The sequence below is a fragment of the Mustelus asterias genome, chromosome 22 (genome assembly GCF_964213995.1).
Source record: "Mustelus asterias chromosome 22, sMusAst1.hap1.1, whole genome shotgun sequence".
NCBI lineage: Eukaryota > Metazoa > Chordata > Chondrichthyes > Carcharhiniformes > Triakidae > Mustelus > Mustelus asterias.
In genome coordinates, this window is record NC_135822.1 from 22,749,598 (window position 1) to 22,773,146 (window position 23,549).

General features: G+C 46.1%; 1 protein-coding gene across 1 annotated transcript; it reads right to left on the minus strand.

The window, feature by feature from the left end:
• Nucleotides 1–22,303, minus strand: LOC144509909 (putative beta-lactamase-like 1). Its single transcript, XM_078238903.1, has 6 exons — nucleotides 22,198–22,303; nucleotides 20,092–20,201; nucleotides 14,188–14,345; nucleotides 5,196–5,443; nucleotides 3,659–3,764; nucleotides 1–973 (listed from the first exon to the last, which is right to left on the minus strand). The coding sequence occupies exons 1-6, from the start codon at nucleotides 22,301–22,303 to the stop codon at nucleotides 1–3; spliced, it is 1,701 nt and encodes a 566-aa protein (XP_078095029.1).
• Nucleotides 22,304–23,549: the final 1,246 nt, after the last annotated feature.

Genomic DNA, 23,549 nt, shown 5'->3' on the forward strand with positions numbered 1-23,549 from the left:
TCAGAATTTTGGTTTTCGGTTAATGCGGAGGATATTATACGTATTAAGACCTGGAGCGTCAAAACCAGTGGACACGCCTTTCCTGTTGAACTGGAAGAAATTAAACAGTTGTCCATCCTGTGCTTCGAGTGACACTGAGGCTGTGCTGAATTTCAGGACACACGGATATTCTTTCTCAAATACAATTTGAAATATCCTCTCTTCTAAGTAACATAGCTTGATAGTCCTGTATCTCTCGGGTACCAACTTTTCAATGTGAGGGCCAAATTGCTGCATCACTAATACTCCATCCTCATCCTTCTTGATCTCATAAAAGGTCAAGTTTGCAAATGTATAATAACCAACGTAAGGCTTGGAGTGGGGAGGTGGAGAAAGAACCCTGTGGCTCTGTCGAAAGGCAGACTCCATGGCGGGTATTAGGTGCTTATAAACTCCTGTAGTCAAGTCCTTCTCCTGGGGTCGGGCACCTGACATCAAAATGACGAATCCCAGTTTGAGCTTGGGAACCAGGGAGAAGCTTGCAGAGTAACCATCCAAGTCACCGTCTTTCTTAATGATATCATATCCAAACAGCTCACTGATTTCCCAAGGTGTTCCTGTTCTGCTGGCAAAGTAATCCTCCGAGCACCTGAACACTGGGGTCAGCATCATTTTGATGGTGTCAGGCTCCAGGAGTTGCCTGTGAACAGCCCCTAGAAGAACCATCGCCAACTTAGCCAGGTCGGCGGTGGTTGAATACATTTGGCCAGAGGGTCGGTACCAACCGAGGTCGTATAGCTGTGCCGGTTGGCCATTGCTGTACACACCGACCGCCAGCTGGGAGCGGACCGAGTGTGTGAACTCGAATCCAGTGTGCTCCATTCCTATTTTAGCCAAAATATTCTCAGTTATCCAGCGCTGATACTCCGATCCAGCAACTTTGTTGGCCAGAATGTGAGCCAGCAGGGAAAATGCCAAATTACTGTAATGGCATCTAAGAAAGAGAGAATAGTAATTGTTACTCAGTTAGAGCACTTTTTGTGATTGATTTTGTATATTTGTTTCTTTACTTAAACACATTAAATAAAATCAAAATTATGCAGCATCTAGTTACCTACAATATAACATATGGGTGGCACAGTGGCACTGCAGCCTCACAGCTCCAGGGACCCAGGTTCGATTCCGGCCTCAGGTGACTCTCTGAGTAGAGGTTGCACATTCTCCCCGTGTCTGCGTGGGTTTCCTCCGGGTGCTCCGGTTTCCTCCCACAGTCCAAATGACGTGCGGGTTAGGTTGATTGGCCATAGTAAATTGCCCCTTAGTGTCAGGGGGATTAGCAGGATAAATACGTGGGGTTAAGGGGTGGGATTGTGGTCGATGCAGATTCGATGGGCTGAATGGCCTCCTTCTGCACTGTAAGGATTCTATGTCAGTATTAACATTCTGTCGTGATTTTAATGTGCCTTTTTTGTTCTTACAAGTCCTAAATCCACATTTGGAAAGGGAGTTGCTCTGTACATTTGTTACTGATTAAATAATCTGGACACAGGTCTGCCCAATTTACTTAAATTGTTTCTGAAGGTCCAACAATTTTTATTCCTCGATAACAAATTCCTCAGTGTCTGATTCATCGCAGAAAGTAAAGCAGAATGGGGCTTGTTACCGCCAACTAACTCATGGCTGGATCCATCAGAAACACCGATGTCAGCTGATTTATTTATATATTACTGGGCGGAGCAAAGAGCTCATTTCCATCAACAAGTGGCCCCAAGGAGAGGAGCAGGGACTGAGGGCTCAGTGGAAGCAGCAGTGCCAGGTTCAGGACAGAGGGCAGCTAAGTTTACAGAGAGTGATACGAAGATACGTTACTGCTTCTCCTCAAGGTGAAGAGCTTCCGGTATGCACAGGGGAGGCAATCCCAGAACCGTTATGGCGCAGGAGGAGACCATTTGGCCCATCATGTCTGCACCCCTCTCCAAACAAGTTTATTTTATTAGTCACAAGCAGGCTTACATTAACACTGCAATGAAGTTACTGTGAAAATCCCCTAGTCGCCACACTCTGGCACCTGTCCGGGTACACTGAGGGAGAATTTAGCATGGTCAATGCACCTAACCTGCACGTCTTTCGGACTGTGGGAGGAAACCAGAGCACCCGGAGGAAACCCACGCAGACACGGGGAGAACGTGCAGACTCCGCACAGACAGTGACCCGAGCTGGAACCGAACCTGGATCCCTAGCGCTGTGAGGCAGCAGTGCTAACCACTGTGCCACCGTGTATTATGACAGTGCCATTTCCCTGCCTTTCCCCCATATCTTTGCACTTTGTTTATTTTCAGATAATCATCTAATTGCCCTCTTGAATGCCTCGATTGAACCTGCCTCCACCACACTTCCAGGCAGCGCATTCCAGACCCAAACCACTCGCTGTGTTAAAAAGTTTCTTTTCTCACATCACACTCGCTTCTTTTGCAATTCAACCTTTTATAAGCTTGATTGGCGGGTCTTACCGAAGCAGCAGTCACATGCCCAGTGAGGAGGTAACACTGGTTATGAAGCTCACACATGCTCCGGCCCCCAAAATCAGATTGTAAAGTTGGATCACCTAAGTAAAGCGATGCACAAGTTTCTGTTAACGGTTCCCCCACACGCTTAGGCTAATGCTGAGATCGCGAGTGGCGGGTGTGATCTCACAACATTGCTCTGTTACTGCAATGTGAATCCTTGCCTATTATGTTGAATGGCATGCAGGGACTGCCAGTCGAGCTTCGAAAGTCTCTTCAGAGCGCTAATAACACCAGTTGTTGGCGTAACTCTCACTGTAACAGCACAAGACGCACACATTCCACCTCACCCTCGCTGGATATATGTCACTACAATCTCATCGGAGCCTTGTAGATCAGTCATGGTAGCAGTAAAGTCCCAATCAGATGCATCCTGAAGCAACCTTTGTACTGACGCCTGTGATGAAAACCAGATTAAAAGTGCTTCTGCCTGTTAGTGCAGTGAGTTGCATGATTCACCCCTTGTTTTGTATAAGTTGGGTTGAAGCCAGACCCCGTTATGCTATTCCCATGAAAAGCTTCATCAATTATTTGTGTAAACTAACGATACAGTGGAATATTTCACTGGATAAGGATAATTCATTTGATATAATCTTATTTTTAAAAATCAAGAATCATCCATAAATTCTAATTGGTCATCAATTCTTTACCATAAGATATAGGAGTAGAATTAGGCCATTCGGCCCATCGAGTTTGCTCTGCTATTCTGGATGAATAGAGTCACAGGACTGCTGATTAACTTTTAACAAAAGAATGTAACATTTATTAAACATAAAAAGATTAAGACCATAAGATATTAGGTTATTCGGCCCATCGAGTCTGCTCCACCATCCAATCATAGCAGATAAATTTCTCAACCCCACTCTCCCGTCTTTTCCCGGTAACCTTTAATCCCCTCACCAATCAAGAACCTATCTATCTCCGTCTTACATACACTCAATGACCCGGCCTCCACAGTCTTCTGTGGCAATGAATTCTACAGATTCCCCACCCTCTGGCTGAAGAAATTCCTCCTCATCTCGGTCCTAAAGGGTTGTCCCTTTACTCTGAGGCTGTGCCCTCGGGTCCCAGTCTCTCAAAGTTTAAAATTTCCGTGCTGAAGGATGAACTCTGACCTTGTGCCAGGATCCGCAACGAGAAGGTCGTCCTGCAGAAGGTTCAGCGCCATTTCAGTATTTCCATCCCAGAGCAGACTTGTTGACCGGAGGCGCCTGGGTAATCCTGCAAAACAGTTCAGACAGAATTTACCTAGCTCTGTAACCAAAGCCAACAAGTTCACAGGAGTGATTCCCGGCTTCAGGTCACTGTCTGTACGGAGTCTGCACATTCTCCCTGTGTCTGTGTGGGTTTCCCCCCAGTGTTCCAGTTTCCTCCCACAGTCCAAAGCTGTGTGGGTTAGGTGAATTGGCCATGCTAAATTGTCCCTTAGTGTCAGGGGGACTAGCTAGGGTAAATGCATGGGGTAATGGGGATAGGGTCTGGGTGGGATTGTGGTTGGTGCAGACTCGATGGGCCGAATGGCCTCCTTCTGCACTGTAGGATTATGAAGATGGTGGTGAGTTGTCTTTTTGACCCGCTGCAGTTGGTATGGTGTTGGTACACCCACAGTGTTTTGCTGTATTGATATGTTACAGCTGAGTGGACATTTCAGAAGGCATTTAAGAGTCAGCTATATTTCTTTACATAACTAAACATTACGGGACCAAATTTACTTGGCTTTTTCAATGTCTTCCACTGGGTGCCCCGGTTGCCCTGGAAGAGTGAGTCTGGTCATAGATCTTGATTGAAGTTTGTTTTTGATAATGCCAACTTTTTGGATCTGTGCCAGCATTGTTGAAATGATTTGTGAGCTTAACCAAGGTCGCTTTCTGTTGGCACGTTTCCAGAGGATGGTTCTCTAGTTTAATGTTTTGCGATACTACCTAAATCCTTTAAGATACGTCGTTCACTCAGGGGGCAACTTTGGGCCCATCGGTTAGCATACTGTGTGGAGTCTGCATGTTCTCCCCGTGTCTGCGTGAGTTTCCTCTGGGTGCTCTGGTTTCCTCCCACAGTCTGCAGGTTAGGTTGATTGGCCATGCTAAATTGCCCCTTAATGTCAGGGGGATTAGCAGGGTAAATACATGGGGTTACGGGGATAGGACCTGGGAGGGATGGTGGTCGGTGTAGGCTTGATGGGCTGAATGGCCTCTTTCTACACTGTCGGGATTCTATGATTCTATGATTCAATTTACAGGATGGGGCTTCCTGAGCTCGATGCTAAATTTCTCATAAAACCTTTTGAAATGCAATGTTCTTCACAGAGATATATATATATATATATATATGTGAAAACCCTGCTTATAACTAGGTAAGGGGCGCACTGAGTTTGTTTTTGTTGTATTCCAGGTTAACTCTATTTCATGACCTAACATTTGCTTCTTTTGAAAATTAGATAATATTTACCGTGTCAGCAGAAGCAGTATTTTGTTTAAGGACATATTTTGTTAGGTGCATTGGCCGTGCTAAATTGGCCCTCGTGTCAGGGGATTAGCAGGGTAAATATGTAGGGATATGGGGGTAGGGCCTGGGTGGGATTGTTGTTGGTGCAGACTCGATGGGCCGAATGGCCTCCTTCTGCACTGTCGGGATTCTACCAAATACTTTTCTTACCCGACAGCTGACTGGCCATCCGCTTCAAGGTCACAGATGATACTTTTGTACTGGCTTCCCCTCTCTCAAGAAACACCAAGTCTTCTGCCTCATACTTATGTTCTGGCACTTTTGAATTTCCCAGTGGGTTTTTAACTGTAAAGTTTTTGACATATTTTGTGAGTGGGTCGTCCAGAGATGAAATTTTCCCTTCTTGCCAGAGTTTGTACAGCATTATAGCGGGGAATATCTTGGAAATGCTCGCAATCCTGAAACAAAAGTAATGATTTTGAGATTTTCACCCAATTTGATATCACAACGCGTCACACACTAACTGGCATTAAGAAGGAATCTCAAAGTGCGTATTATAATAATGAAAGTGTGCAAAAGTAGGTGCAGGAACAGTCGCTGTTCTATCTTTATCTTCTGATGAAGATGAAAAGGATTTGCTCCGAATTTTGACGTGAGCTAAGCAAACATTTCTGACAATGCATTGGCTATGGTATTTGCATCCATGGGCACAGGGGCCACCGCATCTGGATATCCAGATGTTCTGCCCATCATGGTTAACCTGTACCATTCTCAGAGTGAACTCTGAACTTTGAGGACAGCACGGTGGCACTGTGGTTAGCACTGCTGGCTCACAATGCCAGGGATTCGGGTTCGATTCCTGGCTTGGGTCACTGTCTGTGCGGAGTCTGCACGTTCTCCCCGTGTCTGCGTGGGTTTCCTCCGGGTGCTCCACTTTCCTCCCACTGTCCGAAAGACGTGCTGGTTAGGTACATTGGCCATGCTAAATTCTCCCTCAGTGTACCCAAACAGGTGCTGGAGTGTGGTGACTAGGGGATTTTCACAGTAACTTCATTGCTGTGTTGATGTAAGCCTACTTGTGACACTAATAAATAAACTTTAAAAAATCTTTAAGAAAAGCTCAAACTTATGAAAATGACAGTTCAAGGAACCCGCAATATCTATTTTAATTTCTTTTCCACACCACTGATTTTGCCTGGATCTGAGTCACCACTCAAGCTTTATCTTTTATAACCAAATTAGTCCATTATTCAAATGATTTCCCAGCTGAATTGGTACAGGTCTGGCTGCTTCCAAACAGGAGTGCTATTCCACCAACTGACCCAGTGCAACCAAGGGCCTATGATGGCTCAGTTGCTACGTGTTCTCCTTGGAAAGACGGAGGATGAGGGGAGACTTAATAGAGGTGTATAAAATTATGAAAGGCATAGATAGGGTGAACGGTGGGAAGCTTTTCCCCGGGTCGGTGGTGCCGTTCACGAGGGGTCATAGGTTCAAGGTGAAGGGGGGGAGGTTTAACACAGATATCAGAAGGACATATTTCACACAGAGGGTCGTGGGGGCCTGGAATGTGTTGCCGGGCAAGGTGGTGGAGGCGGACACACTGGGAACGTTTAAGACTTATCTAGACAGCTATATGAACGGAGTGGGAATAGAGGGATACAAAAGAGTGGTCTAGTTTGGACCAGGGAGCGGCGCGGGCTAATTGTTCCTTGTTTCTCGTTTCAAGGCTTCATTCTATGATCATCTTGCTGGTGCCAGTACAGAGCGAGACTGCGGATAGTTGGGAACCTGTCTCGGGGGCAGGGAATTCATATGGTGTCGTGGAAGTGGAAATGACTAGGGTTGGGAAGCATTTTCCGATCGGGGCCATTGTGATCTCCTGGACTCGTTTCGATCGCCTCAGGGGGTCGGAGAGGAATTTCCCAGATTTTTTTCCCCATATTGGCCCTGGGGTTTTTCACTCTGGGTTTTCGCCTCTCCCTGGAGATCACATGGTCTGGAATGGGGGGGTGGGGGTGAGTTAATAGGTTGTGATGAACAAAGCATCGTAGCTGTGAGGGACAGCTCGGTGGATGGGATATTAGGATGTAGATAGGCTGGAAAATTGGGCGGGGATCCTGGATTCAGGATTCAATCCTGGACCGGGGAGCGGCGCGGGCTTGGAGGGCCGAAGGGCCTGTTCCTGTGCTGTATTGTTCTTTGTTCTTTGTTCTTGTTCTTTGTGTCGTGGCCCAGCTGTGCCGTTACCAGTAGCAGGATGCACTCGCTATTACATGTCCTTTTAGTGGATCATTTATTCGAATCATAGAATCCTACAGTGCAGAAGGAGACCATTCGGTCCATCGAGTCTGCACCGACAACAATCCCACCCAGGACCTATCCCCGTAACTCCATGTACTTACCCAGCTAATACCCCAACATTAAAGGGCAATTTAGCATGGCCAATCTACCTAACCTGCACATCTTTGGACTGTGGGAGGAAACCCACGCAGACACGGGGAGAATGTGCAAACTTCATACAGACAGTGACCCAAGACCGGAATTGGGCCGGGATCCCTGGTGCTGTGAGGCAGCAGTGCTAACCACTGTGCCACCGTGCTTGCCCTGACACTGACACTATTAACACTGAGTTTAGGATTGCTATGATATTCCTTTGTACGTTCCACGGTTTCACATCTCCTAACTGCTCCGGAATCTTATGTTCCTAGTCAAGCAGCCATATCTCTGGATCTTTTGGAATCACTTCCAGAATTAAATCTCTCAAAGTCTGTTACCACCAATTCCAAATTCTCATTCTAAACCCAGAAATTCCAAACCCAGAAATTCCCTTACAAGTGGAAATGGTGCTGAGGATGCTGTTGATTTTGTTCTTTTGTAAACTGTTCAGTTGAAATCTACAGTCTGTGCCAGTCTGATATCATCGAATACCACGTTCTGCAAGCACCTCACAGAGAATAAACAGTATAAAAGCATGCTTCCCAGTTGTAGTCAGCTTTGACCATTTGCACGTCCCATTGGACATTCTGCCAAATGTTTTTGAGTAGAAGAGAAAAGGAAATAATTTGCTTTCAAACACCACCTTCCATGACCTTAGGATGTCCTAAAGTGTCTTACAGTCGGTAATTAATTTTAAGTGTCGGCTCTGATGTAATGAAATGAAATGTTGTCAATCTATCAGCAAGTACAGGCTTTGGCAATTCCATTGTTAGGCTAATTGCCTTATTAAAGACAGGGGATGGTTATTGGCTCAACCTCCAAATGAGGACGGCACGGTGGCACAGTGGTTAGCACTGCTGCCTCACAGCGCCAGAGACCCAGGTTCGATTCCTGGCTTGGGTCACTGTCTGTGTGGAGTTTGCACGTTCTCCCCATGTCTGCGTGGGTTTCCTCCAGGTGCCCCGGCTTCCTCTCACAGTCCAAAGATGTGCGGGTTAGGTGGACTGGCCATGCTAAATTGCTTCTTAGTGTCAGGGGGACCAACTAGCGTAAATGCATGGGGTTACGGGGATAGTGCCTGGGTGGGATTGTGGTCGGTGCAGACTCGATGGGCTGAATGGCCTCCTTCTGCACTGTAGGATTCTATGAAGAGTATAAATGGACACAACTGGAACAGTTGGGGGCATAAGAAGTTTGTTTCTACACTGAGCTGTATGCAGAATAAACTTGCTGAAGGTAAAATACATTTTATGATTGTATTATTCCTCAATTACATTATTTCTCCAGTTTATACTAGCACTAATATTAATAGATGTGGAAGCCAATTTGCACATGACAAGTTTCCACAAAAAAACAATGACAAGATAATCTGTTGCAGTTGGTTGTGGAGTAAATGCAGGCCAGGAGAACTCCCCTGCTTTCCTGCATGTCATGCCATGGGTTCATTTACTTCCATTCGAGAGGCTTTGGCGTAATGTCTGAGCCAAAACATAGCATTTCAGCGCTGAAACCTCATGATGGATTATGTGACCAAGTTTCTGGTGTGAGGCTTAATTTCCCATCAGCCCACTCAGATGGATGTAAAAAAAAATCCCATGATTCTATTCAATACAACTAGGGGACAGGGTATAGAGTATAAAAGCTGGAGTCTGATGATGCAGCTGTATAGAACGCTGGTTAGGCCACATTTGGAGTACTGCGTCCAGTTCTGGTCGCCGCACTACCAGAAGGACGTGGAGGCGTTAGAGAGAGTGCAGAGAAGGTTTACCAGGATGATGCCTGGTATGGAGGGTCTTAGCTATGAGGAGAGATTGGGTAAACTGGGGTTGTTCTTCCTGGAAAGACGGAGAATGAGGGGAGATCTAATAGAGGTGTACAAGATTATGAAGGGTATAGATAGGGTGAACAGTGGGAAGCTTTTTCCCAGGTCAGAGGTGACGATCACGAGGGGTCACGGGCTCAAGGTGAGAGGGGCGAAGTATAACTCAGATATCAGAGGGACGTTTTTTACACAGAGGGTGGTAGGGGCCTGGAATGCGCTGCCAAGTAGGGTGGTGGAGGCAGGCACGCTGACATCGTTTAAGACTTACCTGGATAGTCACATGAGCAGCCTGGGAATGGAGGGATACAAACGATTGGTCTAGTTGGACCAAGGAGCGGCACAGGCTTGGAGGGCCGAAGGGCCTGTTTCCTGTGCTGTATTGTTCTTTGTTCTTTGGGAGTTCTCCTGGTGGCCTGACCGACGCTAACTATGGCTCATATTTCTTTGGAACATCCTGAGGTGATGAACGGTGTGAGTGAATGTAAATATAAGTGAATAGAAAATATAAACAAGTATTTATTTTTGTAACAGTCACAGCATTTCAAAGGCAAAATGCTGGAAATCTGAAACAGAAACAGAAAATGCTGGAAAATCTCGGCAGGTCTGACAGCATCCGTGGAGAGAGAATAGAGCCAACGTTTCGAGAATGGATGACCCTTCGTCAGAGCTAAAGACTCTTTAGCTCCCTTTAGCTCCTCTGCAGCTAGCGATGCCCATGTCCCACGAATGAATATAACAAAAAAACATTGGCTCTACTCTCTCTCCACAGATGCTGTCAGATCTGCTGAGTTTTTCCAGCATTTTCTGTTTTTGTTTCAGCATTTCGAAGTAAGTGACTGTATGAAATGCTTATAGATCCTTTATTCTTTCATGGGATACGGGCATCGCTGACAAGGCCAGCATTTCGACTTCAGGAAGCGTAAAGGAGAACATGTCCCTGTCTACATCAATGGGGATGAAGTAGAAAGGGTCGAGAGCTTCAAGTTTTTAGGTGTCCAGATCACCAACAACCTGTCCTGGTCCCCCCATGCCGACACTATAGTTAAGAAAGCCCACCAACGCCTCTACTTTCTCAGAAGACTAAGGAAATTTGGCATGTCAGCTACGTCTCTCGCCAACCTTTACAAATGCACCATAGAAAGCATTCTTTCTGGTTGTATCACAACTTGGTATGGCTCCTGCTCTGCGCAAGACCACAAGGAACTACAAAAGGTCATGAATGTAGCCCAATCCATCATGCAAACCAGCCTCTCATCCATTGACTCTGTCTACACTTCCTGCTGCCTCGGCAAAGCAGCCAGCATAATTAAGAACCCACGCACCCCGGACATTCTCTTTTCCACCTTCTTCCTTCGGAAAAAAGATACAAAAGCCTGAGGCCACGTACCAACCGACTCAAGAACAGCTTCTTCCCTGCTGCTATCAGACTTTTGAATGGACCTACCTCGCATTAAGTTGATTTTTCTCTACACCCTAGCTATGACTGTAATACTACATTCTGCACTCTCTCCTTTACTTCTCTATGAATGGTATGCTTTGTCTGTATATTACGCAAGAAACAATACTTTTCACTGTATACTAATACATGTGACAATAATAAATCAAATCAAATCAAATTTGTTGCCTACCCCTTGAACTGAGTGGCTTGCTTGGCCATTTCAGAGGGCAGTTAAGAGCCAATCACATTGCTGTGGATATGGAGTCAGACCATGTAAGGATGGCAGATTTCCTCCCTAAAGAATATTGGTCAATCAGATGGCTATTTTACACCAAACAATGATAGTTGTCATGGTCACCGTGACTAAGACTGGCTTTATATTCTAGATTTATTAACTGAATTTAAATTCCATCAGCTGCCATAGAATCATTGAATCCCTACAGTGCAGAAGGAGGCCATTCAGCCCATTTGCACCGACTCTCCGACAGAGCAGCTCACCCAGGCCCTATCCCTGTAACCCCACATAATTACCCCACTATTCCCCCTAGCCAACATATCTCAGGATAATATAGCATGGTCAATCCACCTAACCTGCACCTGGGAGGTAACCGGAGCACCCAGCGGAAACCCACACAGACACGGGGAGAAGGTACAAACTCCACAGTGTCACCCAAGGCCGGAATTGAACCCGGGACCCTGGAGCTGTGAGGTAGCAGTGCCAATCACTGTGCCACCGTGCCGATCCTCTCTCCTGTTTTTCACTTTGTACTTTCTCACCTCCTAGCTGATGTTCACGAACAAATCAAGAGAGAATCCCCCCCACGGGGAATTTGCAATGTGAAAGCTCTTGAACAGCTCATTGTGCCCAGAGCTGTTGTGCAGAGTGTTATAGGAGGTCGTCTGAGGAGTTTATCAAACCTCTGAACCTTCACAGTGACGGGGAAAGTAGAGAAATAGGGTCACTGAATCAAATGTCCCGAGGACTGTAGTTACCATCTATCCCGTGTTCAATTTGCATCTCTGTTCACTTGGTGGCAACAGCGAATAAGTTTGATTTATATTACACGGTTACATAGTTACTCATTATTATCTCTGCTTTCTTGCACATTGTTAGTCTTTTTCGTTTTCCCCAAGGTAGGGGATTCTAAAACTCCAGGGCATAGGTTTCAGGTGAGAGAGGAGAGATTCAAAAGTGTCCAGAGGGGCAATTGTTTCACACAGAGGATGGTGAGTGTCTGGAACGAGCTGCTAGAGGTAGCAGTAGAGGTGGGTACAATTTTGTCTTTTAAAAAGCATTTAGACAGTTACATGGGTAAGATGGGAATAGAGGGATATGGGCCAAACACGGGCAATTGGGACTAGCCTAGTGGTTAAAAAAAAGGGTGGCATGGACAAGTTGGGTTGAAGGGCCTGTTTCCATGCTGTAAAACCTCTATGACTCCACAACACAATCAACGATTAACACAGACATAAATTCACGTCCAGAAGCTGATTAGTTACAGAGTGGTCCTTGCATCAGATTAAAAGCAACAACTTTCCACTTCAGAGTTGATTGTTGCTGCGCTAAATCAAATTCACGTCTCTGCGCCCATTACTATCTTTCAAAAGGACAGCAAAGTAGTGTCTCGCATGTCAGAGTCCATCCCCTGGAGGGTGTTGACAGTCTCCCGAGGCTGGAATCAAACCTGGAGATCCCTGGTGCTATAAGGCAGCAGTGCTAACCACTGTGCCACCGTGCTGCCCTTAATAGAATGTGAACCCATGCCCCCAGAGCATTAACCTGGGCCTCTGGTCCAGTGACATTACTACTGCGCCACCATCACCCCATAATTTTGATTTGAACAGACGCCAAGTCCTTATTTCTTCAAATCAATGTAGAATTCAGCCGTTACACTTTGGCTTCAGCTAGTCATTTGGTAACAGCCAAGGATCACCCTCACTCGACAGAATTATCATTGTGATTGGCGCAAACATTTTCAGATTTTCACCTTAATTTACCAGTGGCAAATGCTCACACAGGAAACAGAATACTATTGGACTGAGTGCAACAGTATTACTCAGTAACATTGTGAATGGCAGCTCGAGACCTCAGGGAAAAATATTGCTCACTAGACCCGGAGTACATAATAACCCGAGAATGGACTGGGATGGTGGGGCGGGGGGGGGGGGGGGGGGGGGGGGGGGAGAATGATCCTGGTAAAAGAGGGAACAGGAAAGAAGGGAGGAAAATGAAAAGAAGGAGAAAGAAAAGCCACATCACAGTAATTATAACACAGGAAGAGGCCATTCAGTCCATCAAGCCAATGTCTGCTCTCTGTTGAACAATCCAGTCAGTCCTATTTTCCTGCTCTTTGTTTCCTCTCTTTTCCTCTTTCCTCCAGTTTTCTATCCATCTCAATACACTTCTCCCAATCCCATGCGCTTTAATCTTGCATGATAATCTCTTATGCGGGATTTTGTCAAACGCTTTCTGAAAGTCCAAATATACCACATCGACTGGCTCCCCCTTGTCAACTTGAGGGTTGTAATTTTATCGGCACGTCTGTCCCCGGAATCGGGGGTGGGCGAGGCTTGAAGCACGGCATTCTCCGTTGGCCTCGGGCGGGACCATACTAACCTTGGGCGGACGTGCCGGTAAAATTCCGCCTTACTAGTTATATCTTCAAAGAATTCCAACAGATTCGTCAAGCATGATTCCCCTTCATAAATCCATGCTGACTCTGTCTGATCCTGTCACTGCTTTCTAAATGCCCCGCTATAAAGCCCGTGATAATGGATTCCAGAATTTTCCTCACTATCGGTGTTAGGCTTACTGGTCTATAATTACCCGTTTTCTCTCTAACTCCCTTTTTGAATATTGGAGTGACATTAGCAACCCTCCAATCTTCAGGGACTGTTCCAGAGTCTATAGAATCCTGGAAGATGACCACCAAACCCCGTGTATTGGGATACAGTAAAAAGTATTGATTCCTGCGTGCTATACAGACAAAAAATACCGTTCATCAAGTACATCGGGGAGAAGGAAAGGAGAGAGTGCAGAATATAATGTTACAGTCACAGCTAGGGTGTAGAGGAAGATCAGCTTAATATACGGTAGATCCATTCACAAGTCTGACAGCAGCAGGGAAGAAGCTGTTCTTGAGTCGGTTGGTACGTGACTTCTGACTTTTGTATCTTTTTCCTGATGGAAGAAGGTGGAAGAGAGAATGTCCGGGGGTGCGTGGGGTCCTGATTATGCTGATTTTATCAATTAGGATGGTTTAAACTTGCTTACTAAAGATACAGCTTGTTCTGCAATAGGATGATTTGGTAAGTGGGAGATCAATGGGCTCCTTCACCTCAACCCATCTGGTGATTTGTGAAATGAAATCTTTCATAAATAAATCTCATTTATGGCTTGGCCTGAGGTAAAAGTGCCTTACATAAGCAATATGGAATTATTCACAAATATGCTTCCTGTGGAGAGCGAGATCGGTTGAAGGCGATAGGAGTTGTAAAGTTACCTGTAAGCAGTATATTCATTTGGTGGGGGTGAAAACTCGTCAGATACATTTCTTTTTCCAAAGTTTCCAGTCCACAGAACAGTGTCATTATAAATGACAATGGCCGAAATGGATGGCAGACTCATTGCGTGTATTTGATTGCATAGCAGAGAGTCAACCTGTAAAAGACAATTATTTGTCTAACTTTTAATTTTCAAAGAGAAAGAGGAAGGGACCTTTGGGGGGTGGTTGGGGGTTGTGGGGGGAGGATGGGTGTTTGGTGGGGGGTGGTGAGGGTTCCCTTCCCACTATCTGAGATGTTAGCAGCGAACACATTGTTTTTTCCCCCTTTATTCTTTCATGGGATGTGAGTGTCGATGGCTGGGCCAGCATTTGTTGCCCATCCCTAATTGCCCTTGACCTGACCTTGCGAGGTCATTTCAGAGGCTTGTTAAGAGTCACATGTAGGCCAGACCAGGTAAGGATGGCAGATTTCCTTCCCTAAAGGGACATTAGTGAACCAGATAGGTTTATACAACAATCAATGATGGTTTCATGATCACCATTGCTGAGACTAGCTCTCAATTGGAGATTTATTAACTGATTTCCAATTCCACCAGCTGCCATGGTGAGATGTGAACCCACATCATTAGCCTGGGTCTCTGGATAATTAGTATCATTATTATTACAATATCATTACCACGACACCACTGTCTCCTCATTTTTGCTGATACTTCCTGCCACACAGCCATTTGATTGGCTGGAGACTGGACCGCCGCCCCCCCCCTCTCCCCCCCCCCCCCCCCCCCCCCCGCCCCCACAACCCCAACCCCAACTCAAGAAGGCAGTCCTATGGTCTCAGCAGCTACAGAAGTTGCACTGGACAGGTCTGGGACAACAACCAATCCTCAGAGTCCAAGTCCCGGGAGTCTTGGATCAGTTAAGGGGGTCTCAGGGCGGGTTGGAGAGGTGAAGCCCCGGGGATGGCCAGGGGAGAGTGGGAGGTATTGACAGAGAGGCCAGCAGGGGGAACGCAGCACCTGCTGAGGTGAGGCCTATTTTTTTCTGGGGAGTGTTGGGGGGGTGGAGGAGGGGATGCACAGCATGGTGCCCAATGTTAAAAGGAGGCTCTAGATGGAAGCAACCCCCCCCCCCCCCCACCTGAAGCCTGAGCAGGTTTCTTTTTGGGCTTCCCCCTGCCCCTGAACCACTCCAGCCACCCTAAAAACTGAGTGGTTGGGTGGGAAATGACCTTTAAGTGGTCAATAATTGGCCACTTGGTGGCTCAACGGGGGCAAGGGCTGCCCTAGCATAAAATTGCATAAAAGGGCTCAAGGGAGGGTGGTGGGTAGTCATGCTAAACGGTTTGAAGCCACCCTCAACCCCAAACCCATCAGAGCGGGAATGTAATATTCTGCCCATAATTTTGTTGAACATGTGCAGTGAGAAATATAACTTCTCGGTAAATGGGATGGATCCTAGAATCATAGAATCATAGAAACCCTACAGTACAGAAAGAGGCCATTCGGCCCATCGAGTCTGCACCGACCACAATCCCACCCAGGCCCTACCCCCATATCCACCCATTAATCCCTCTAACCTACACATCTCAGGACACTAAGGGCAATTTTTTTTTTTTAGCCTGGCCAATCAACCTAACCCGCACATCTTTGGACTGTGGGAGGAAACCGGAGCACCTGGAGGAAACCCACGCAGACACGAGGAGAATGTGCAAACTCCACACAGACAGTGACCCAAGCCGGGAATCGAACCCAGGTCCCTGGAGCTGTGAAGCTGCAGTGCTAACCACTGTGCTACCGTGCCGCCCAATCCTGACTTTGTGCAATAGTGTAATGTGTGTTACAGCAAGTCTGTTTTATACTTTCATCCAGTTTTATTTCCATTGAAGTCAAATTATAATAGAAGCAAAATGTCCACTAAATGTTTACCATTCATTATTCTGAAGCCTCATACCACAAATCCCCTCAGTCTTCGATCGTCCTGCTCTCCTTTCATTAAATGCTTTCTAACCAGATCCTTTGGCTATTTCCACTGACTAGATGCTTTCAAGCAACGATTTAGGAATATTCCCCAATCCTTTTATTTATCAGCCTTTGCCAGTGGAGACTTTCTCATATTAACTCAATTGCAACGTTCCATTAACCTAACTGAAATCAGAATCCCTTCATATTGCCTTAATCTGCATTATCCAGATTAATGTTGGCCTGTCACATCTCAACCCTAATACATGATAAATCTTGCATTTTACTTGTCATGCATTCACATGGTTTGTCATTGGCAATATAACAGCAATGTTACAATTTGATATCATTGACAAATAATACCATAGAATCCCTACAGTACAGAAGGAGGCCAGTCGGCCCATCGAGTCTGTACCGACCACAATCCCACCCAGGCCCTATTCCTACAACCCCACGCATTTATCCCAGCTACTCCCCCTGACACTAAGGGGCAATTTAGCATGGTCAATCAACCTAAACCCACATCCCTAAATCAGAGGAAACCCAAGCAGACACGGGGAGAACATGCAAACTCCACAAGACAGTGACCCGAGGCCGGAATTGAATCCAGGACCCTTGCGCTGTGAGGCAGCAGTGCTAACCACTGTGCCACCCTAATATAATATACATATTTATAATACACATAATATAATAAATGGGGAGGCCGTGGCCTAGTGGTATTATCTCTGGACTATTAATCCAGAAACTCAGCTAATGTTCTGGGGACCTGGGTTCAAATCCCGCCACGGCAGGTGGTGGAATTTGAATTCAATTAAAAATATCGGGAATTAAGAATCTACTGATGACCATGAAACCATTGTCGACTGTCAGAAAAAACCCATCTGGTTTACTAATGATGGAAGGAAATCTGCCGTCCTTACCTGGTCTGGCCTACATGTGACTCCAGAGCCTCAGCAATGTGGTTGACTCTTAATTACCCTCAGACAACTACGGATGGGCAATAAATGTTGGCCAGCCAGCGACGCCCATGTACCACAAATGGATAAAAAAAATCTTCTGCTTCCCCCAAAAAATTAAACTTCGGAAAAGCACATTGAGCTGACTGCATGCAATTCTGTTGGTTAAAGTCAACTGAATAATTGGTACAAGTTTGTAGCAGCAGCAATGTGGGAGCCGATGGCCTCGTGGTATTATCGCTGGACTATTAAACCAGAAACTCAGCTAATGTTCTGGGGACCCGGGTTCGAATCCCGCCACGGCAGATGGTGGAATTTGAATTCAATAAAAACAATCTGGAATTACTGATGACCATGAAACCATTGTCAGAAAAACCCATCTGGTTCACTAATGTCCTTTAGGGAAGGAAATCTGCCGTCCTTACCCGGACTGGCCTACACATGACTCCAGAGCCACAGCAATGTGGTTGACTCTCAACTGCCCTCCAAGGACATCTAGGGATGGGCAATAAATGCTGGCCCAGCCTGCGACATGAATGAATAAAAAAAATCAATCTCAGGAACTAGGAGTAAATCTGGAAAGCACCTGAAATTTATAGGGATATCCCTACGTAGAAACTGAATCAAGAGTGAAATATTGTTCCAGTCTTCAAAATAGATCTGAAAACTTTGAGGACTTGCCAATGGTTGTATCGCAAGGGTCTAGTGAGTAGAGGAGATCAAACATCAGGCAAAAATGAAGAGAAAGCAAGGCCACTATGTTGGCATGTTATTAAGTCAATGGGCAAGTAGCGGGGAGGCGCTCCTGTTTTGTGGCTAGCAAGATGGATGTACTAATATCTGGTCAATGCAGAGAGGGTTACGTTGTATGAAAATGCAGGCCAGCCACTCCAAAGGACAGCAGTGCAACATGTAAGCAGTGGCTGGATGTAATCGTTACACAGCTACCATCTATGAGCCTCTGCATTTTTGCCCCTTGCAAACAAGGCCTCGGTCGCATGTCAGATACATTTGTCATCTCTGATACATTGATGGCAGAGTGCATTGATGCAGGAAATACAGTGATTATTTTTACAGATTTTCAAAAAAAAGGTATTTTTGCCCCAGGATATGGAGGGATTTGGGGTGGCACGGTGGCACACTGCTGCCTCACAGCGCCAGGGACCTGGGTTCGATTCCCGGCTTGGGTCACTGTCTGTGTGGAGTTTGCACGTTCTCCCCCGTGTCTGCGTGAGTTTCCTCCGGGTGCTCCAGTTTCCTCCCACATTCCAAAGATGTGCAGGTTTGGGTGGATTGGCTATGCTAAATTACCCCTTAGTGTCAGGGGGATTATCAGGATAAATATGTGAGGTTACGGGAATAAGGCCTGGGTGGGATTGCGGTCGGTGCAGACTCGATGGGCCGAACGGCCTCCTTCTGCACTGTAGGGATTCTATGATATGACTGCAGGAGTTCCTAAGGATGGTGTCCTGGGCCCAGCCATCTTCAGCTGCTTCATCAATCTTTCCATCTTAAGGTAAGAAGTGGGCGTGTTCGCTGATGACTGCACAATGTTCAGCACCATTCGCAACTCCTCAGATACTGAAGCAGTTCATGCCCAAATGCAGCAAACCTGGATAACATTCAGGTTTGGGCTGTTTGTGTGGTAAGTAATACTCACACTGCACTACTGCCAGGCAATGACCATCTCCAACAAGAGAGAATCCAACCAGCTTGCCTTGACATTCAACAGCTCATTCCCCCACTATCAACATCCTGGGGGTTACCACTGGCCTGAAACTGAACTGGACCAGCCATATAAGTAATGCGGTTACAAGAGCAGGTCAGAGGCTGGGAACTCTGTGGTGAGTAACTCACCTCCTGACTCTCCAAAGCCTGTCCGCCATCTATAAGGCACAAGTCAGGAGTGTGATGGGATAATCTCCACTTGTCTGGATGGGTGCAGCTCCAACAGCACCCACGAATCATAGAATCCCTACAGTGCAGAAGGAGGCCTTTCAGCCCATCAAGTCTGCACTGACTCTCAACATAGCACCTTACCCAGGCCCCACCCCCTGCCGTATCCCCATAACCCCATGCATTTACCCCACTAATCCCCCTAACCTACACATCTTGGGACACTAAGGGGGGAATTTAGCATGGCAAATCCACCTAACCCGCACATCTTTGGACTGTGGGAGGAAACCAGAGCACCCGGAAGAATGCAGACACAGGGAGAACATGCAGACTCCGCACAGGCATTTATGAGGGCATTAGATGATTATTTGAATAGAAGCAACGTGCAGGGATACAGGGAAAATGCAGGGGAATGGCACTAAGCTATAATGCCCGTTTGGAGAGCTGGTGCAGATACAATGGGCCGAATGGCCTCTTTCTGCACCATAACAATCCTGTGATACAGGATTGCGAAAGCCCAATTCATTCATTGCCTTTTGGAGTTGAATTTTGATGCCCTTAAGGAAGGAAGCAGGAGTGGGACAGAAATGCTGCCATTCTGCTGTTGCCCACATCCTACGAACAGAGATACATAAATCCTTAAAAGCTGCTTGTCTACCTGCAGAGAAACAATGTGCTGGTTGACATCAGTGGCACTTACTGCAGTGCCCTCATTCTAATCCAAATCATATCCGAGAAATGGACAGAATGACAATTCTCAAAGTTTCTTATGTTAATTTTCTCAATCCTGAGATTTTGGGTTAACAAATAAACTTCAATTCATCTCTTGCTAAATTTACGAAATCCCTATCTAATGAACGCTGTGCTTTCCATTCCAATTATTCATCGGAAATGTCATTGGGGGTTCCATTATTGTATACTAATGTTTAATCTTTTAATTGTGCATCTTTCGAGCGATCCCTTTGACTTGGTGTTATTCTGCTGACATGTGAGCAACTTCCCAAAGATTTTTACACTAACAGCTCGTCTAAGTTGGCCAGAACTGTACCCTGATTTCCCAATTGCTTTTAACAATGGACACAGTTACTAACCTTCTCGAGAGCTTCTTTTAAAATCAGCACAGGATGTACCAATGGCACAGGCTTGGGATGCCTGGGGCACATCTGAACTGGCTCTTGCTCCTTAGACAAAGTAGATTCACCTGAAATACAACAGAGAAATAATCCGGCAAGGAAGATTCATTTGGAGGACTCAAATTGCCAGAAAAATAACATAATTAACTGAGCGGCGAATGTAACACTTGACCCAATTTGGTAATGGGCCTCAGCACAGGGCTGTAATAAAGGACTGATCACAAACGAACAGAGATAGCAGCAGGGAAAACAGCCAAAAGCTTTCTATAAGAGACAACTGAGAGCAGGAAATTGGTACCCTATTATGGTCATCAGGCCTGATAAGAATTCTCACAACACCAGGTTAAAGTCCAACAGGTTTATTTGGAATCATGAGCTGTCGGAGCGCTGCTCTTTCCTCAGGTGAGTGGAGAGTTGGGTTCACAAACACGGCATATATAGACAGAAACACAATTGCAGCATAGAACATAGAACATAGAACATTACAGCGCAGAACAGGCCCTTCGGCCCACGATGTTGCACCGACCAGTTAAAAAAAAAAACTGTGACCCTCCAACCTAAACCAATTTCTTTTCGTCCATGAACCTATCTACGGATCTCTTAAACGCCCCCAAACTAGGCGCATTTACTACTGATGCTGGCAGGGCATTCCAATCCCTCACCACCCTCTGGGTAAAGAACCTACCCCTGACATCGGTTCTATAACTACCCCCCCTCAATTTAAAGCCATGCCCCCTCGTGCTGGATTTCTCCATCAGAGGAAAAAGGCTATCACTATCCACCCTATCTAAACCTCTAATCATCTTATATGTTTCAATAAGATCCCCTCTTAGCCGCCGCCTTTCCAGCGAAAACAATCCCAAATCCCTCAGCCTCTCCTCATGGTTATCTTGCAATTGTGTTTCTGTCTATATATGCCGTGTTTGTGAACCCAACTCTCCACTCACCTGAGGAAGGAGCAGAGCTCCAACAGCTCATGATTCCAAATAAACCTGTTGGACTTTAACCTGGTGTTGTGAGACTTCTTACTGTGCCCCATCCCAGTCCAACGCCGGCATCTCCACCTCAGACCTGATAGCACTCCCTCATTTTTGAGTTAGAAACATTCAGACTGTGGGTCATCAGTCGCACTCCTGAGCACAGAAATTCGTGCTGACACTCTGAGGTAGTTCTGCGCGATCGGACAAGATGTTAAACCGAGACTCAGTCTCCCCTCTCGGGTGAATGTAAAAGATCCCACAGCACTATCTTGGGGAAGGGCAGGAGACTTCTTCATGGTGTCCCGGCAAATATTTATCCCCCAATTAACATCACTGAAACAGGTTATCTGGTGATTGCCCTTTGTGGTAGCTGGTCACCACATCTCAGAATAGAATAGAATCCCCACAGTGCAGAAGGAGGCCCATTGAGCCTGCACCAGTAACAATCCCACCCTATCCCCGCATCACCACGTATTTACCCCGTTTGACTCCCTGGCACTAAGGGGCAATTTAGCATGGCCAATTCACCCAACCAGCACCTCTTTGGAGTGAGGGAGGAAACCGGAGCACCTGGAGGAAACCCACGCAGACACGGGGAGAACGTGCAGACTCCAGAATCTTGAGGGGCCTAGATAGAGTGGACGTGGAGAGGATGTTTCCACCAGTGGGAAAGGCTAGAACTCGAGGGCATAACCTCAGAGTGAAGGAACGAACCTTTAAAACTGAGATGATGAGGAATTTCTTCAGCCAGAGGGTAGTGAATCTGTGGAACTCATTCCCACAGAGGGCTGTGGAGGCCAGATCATTGAGTGTCTTTAAGACAGAGATAGATAGGCTCTTGATCAATTAGGGGATCAAAGGTCCCTGGTGCTGTGAGGCAACAGTGTTAACCACTGCGCCACCATGCCAACCACTGCACCACCGTGCCGTCTCCTACACTACAACAGTGATTAGACTTCAAAAAAGGTTCATGGGCTGTAAAGATATCCCAAGGTTATGGAAAGGGAAAACAAGTCTTTCTTCTTTGCAACAACACTATTGACAACGGCAAACCTCAGTCTGTGACAAGCGTCCTTAGACTTACCCTCGCCTTGCTTTGGGAGTCTGTACTGCCACACAAAACAGCAAGTCATGGTGATGGAGACAACTATAAAAAAAGCCATCCCAAGATGTGGCCATTTCAAATCCATAATGAGGACTTTCCTCACACCTCTGCAAAACAAGAACACAGATTATAAACAGAGGTTCCCGATCACTGGCTCCACCATTTCTACTATCGCTGAATTCTAAAGGAACCAAACGCCTGTTGGATCTGAGGCTGTACTTGCTTTGCAGAACTAGTTGCCACTGACGAGTTGTTCTTTAGCCTCACTGCATGAACAGAACAAACACTGGAGACTGCCTGAGATTAGTATGAATCCACGAGGGTCAATGCATTACATACCATTGATATACCATGAGTCAATGTGTGATGGTAAAAGGTCATCTCTTTAAATTGGGTTTGTATACACTTAGGTTGCACTGCATTAATTCTAATCTATGCTACATCAAAGCAATTGACAGAATAATAAATCCCAAAGCAACAGTTTCTATTGTTATTTTTACAACTTACATTGCACACTTGCATATGATTCTTACGCAAATGTAATGAATGAACACTTTGAATGAATGAACTGCTTTGTCCAATTATAATATTGATTCATCTATCTCTAGCCCAAAGGGCTGTGGAAGCTTAATCACTGTTTTTAAAGTCTATTTATTAGTGTCACAAATAGACTTCCATTAACATGACAATGAAGTTACTATGAAAATCCCCTAGTCGCCACACTCCGGCGCCTGTTCGGATACACTGAGGGAGAATTTAGCATGGCCAACGCACCTAACCAGCACGTCTCTCGGACTGTGGGAGGAAACTGGAGACCTGGAGGAAACCCACACAGACACAGGGAGAACGTGCAGACTCCACACAGACAGTGACCCGAGACGGGAATTGAACCCGGGTCCCTAGCGCTGTGAGGCAGCAGTGCTAACCACTGTGCCACCGTGCAGCAGGATAGGTCAGGGTTTGAAGTGAAAAGCAACATTTTTGCAGGAGTGGATCTAGAATGAGGACGGTGAGTTCTGAAGGCACAGAATTATTTTCTTAGAGATCCTGAGAGCATGCCCTACTCCCAGTAAATGTTGGTTTTTGACAGACATTCAGTATTTTTACAGCATTTATAAGTGTAGTGTGAACCAGGCTGCTTGCATTGAATCATAAGCAGTTACACCTTTGTCATAGATATCTTATATTATGTATTCAGTAAGGGTGCCACAGTGGTTAGCACTGCTGCCTCACAGCACTAGGGACCACGGTTCGATTCCTGGCTTGGGTCACTGTCTGGGTGGAGTTTGCAATTCTCCCCGTGTCTGCATGGGTTTCCTCCGGTTCCCTCC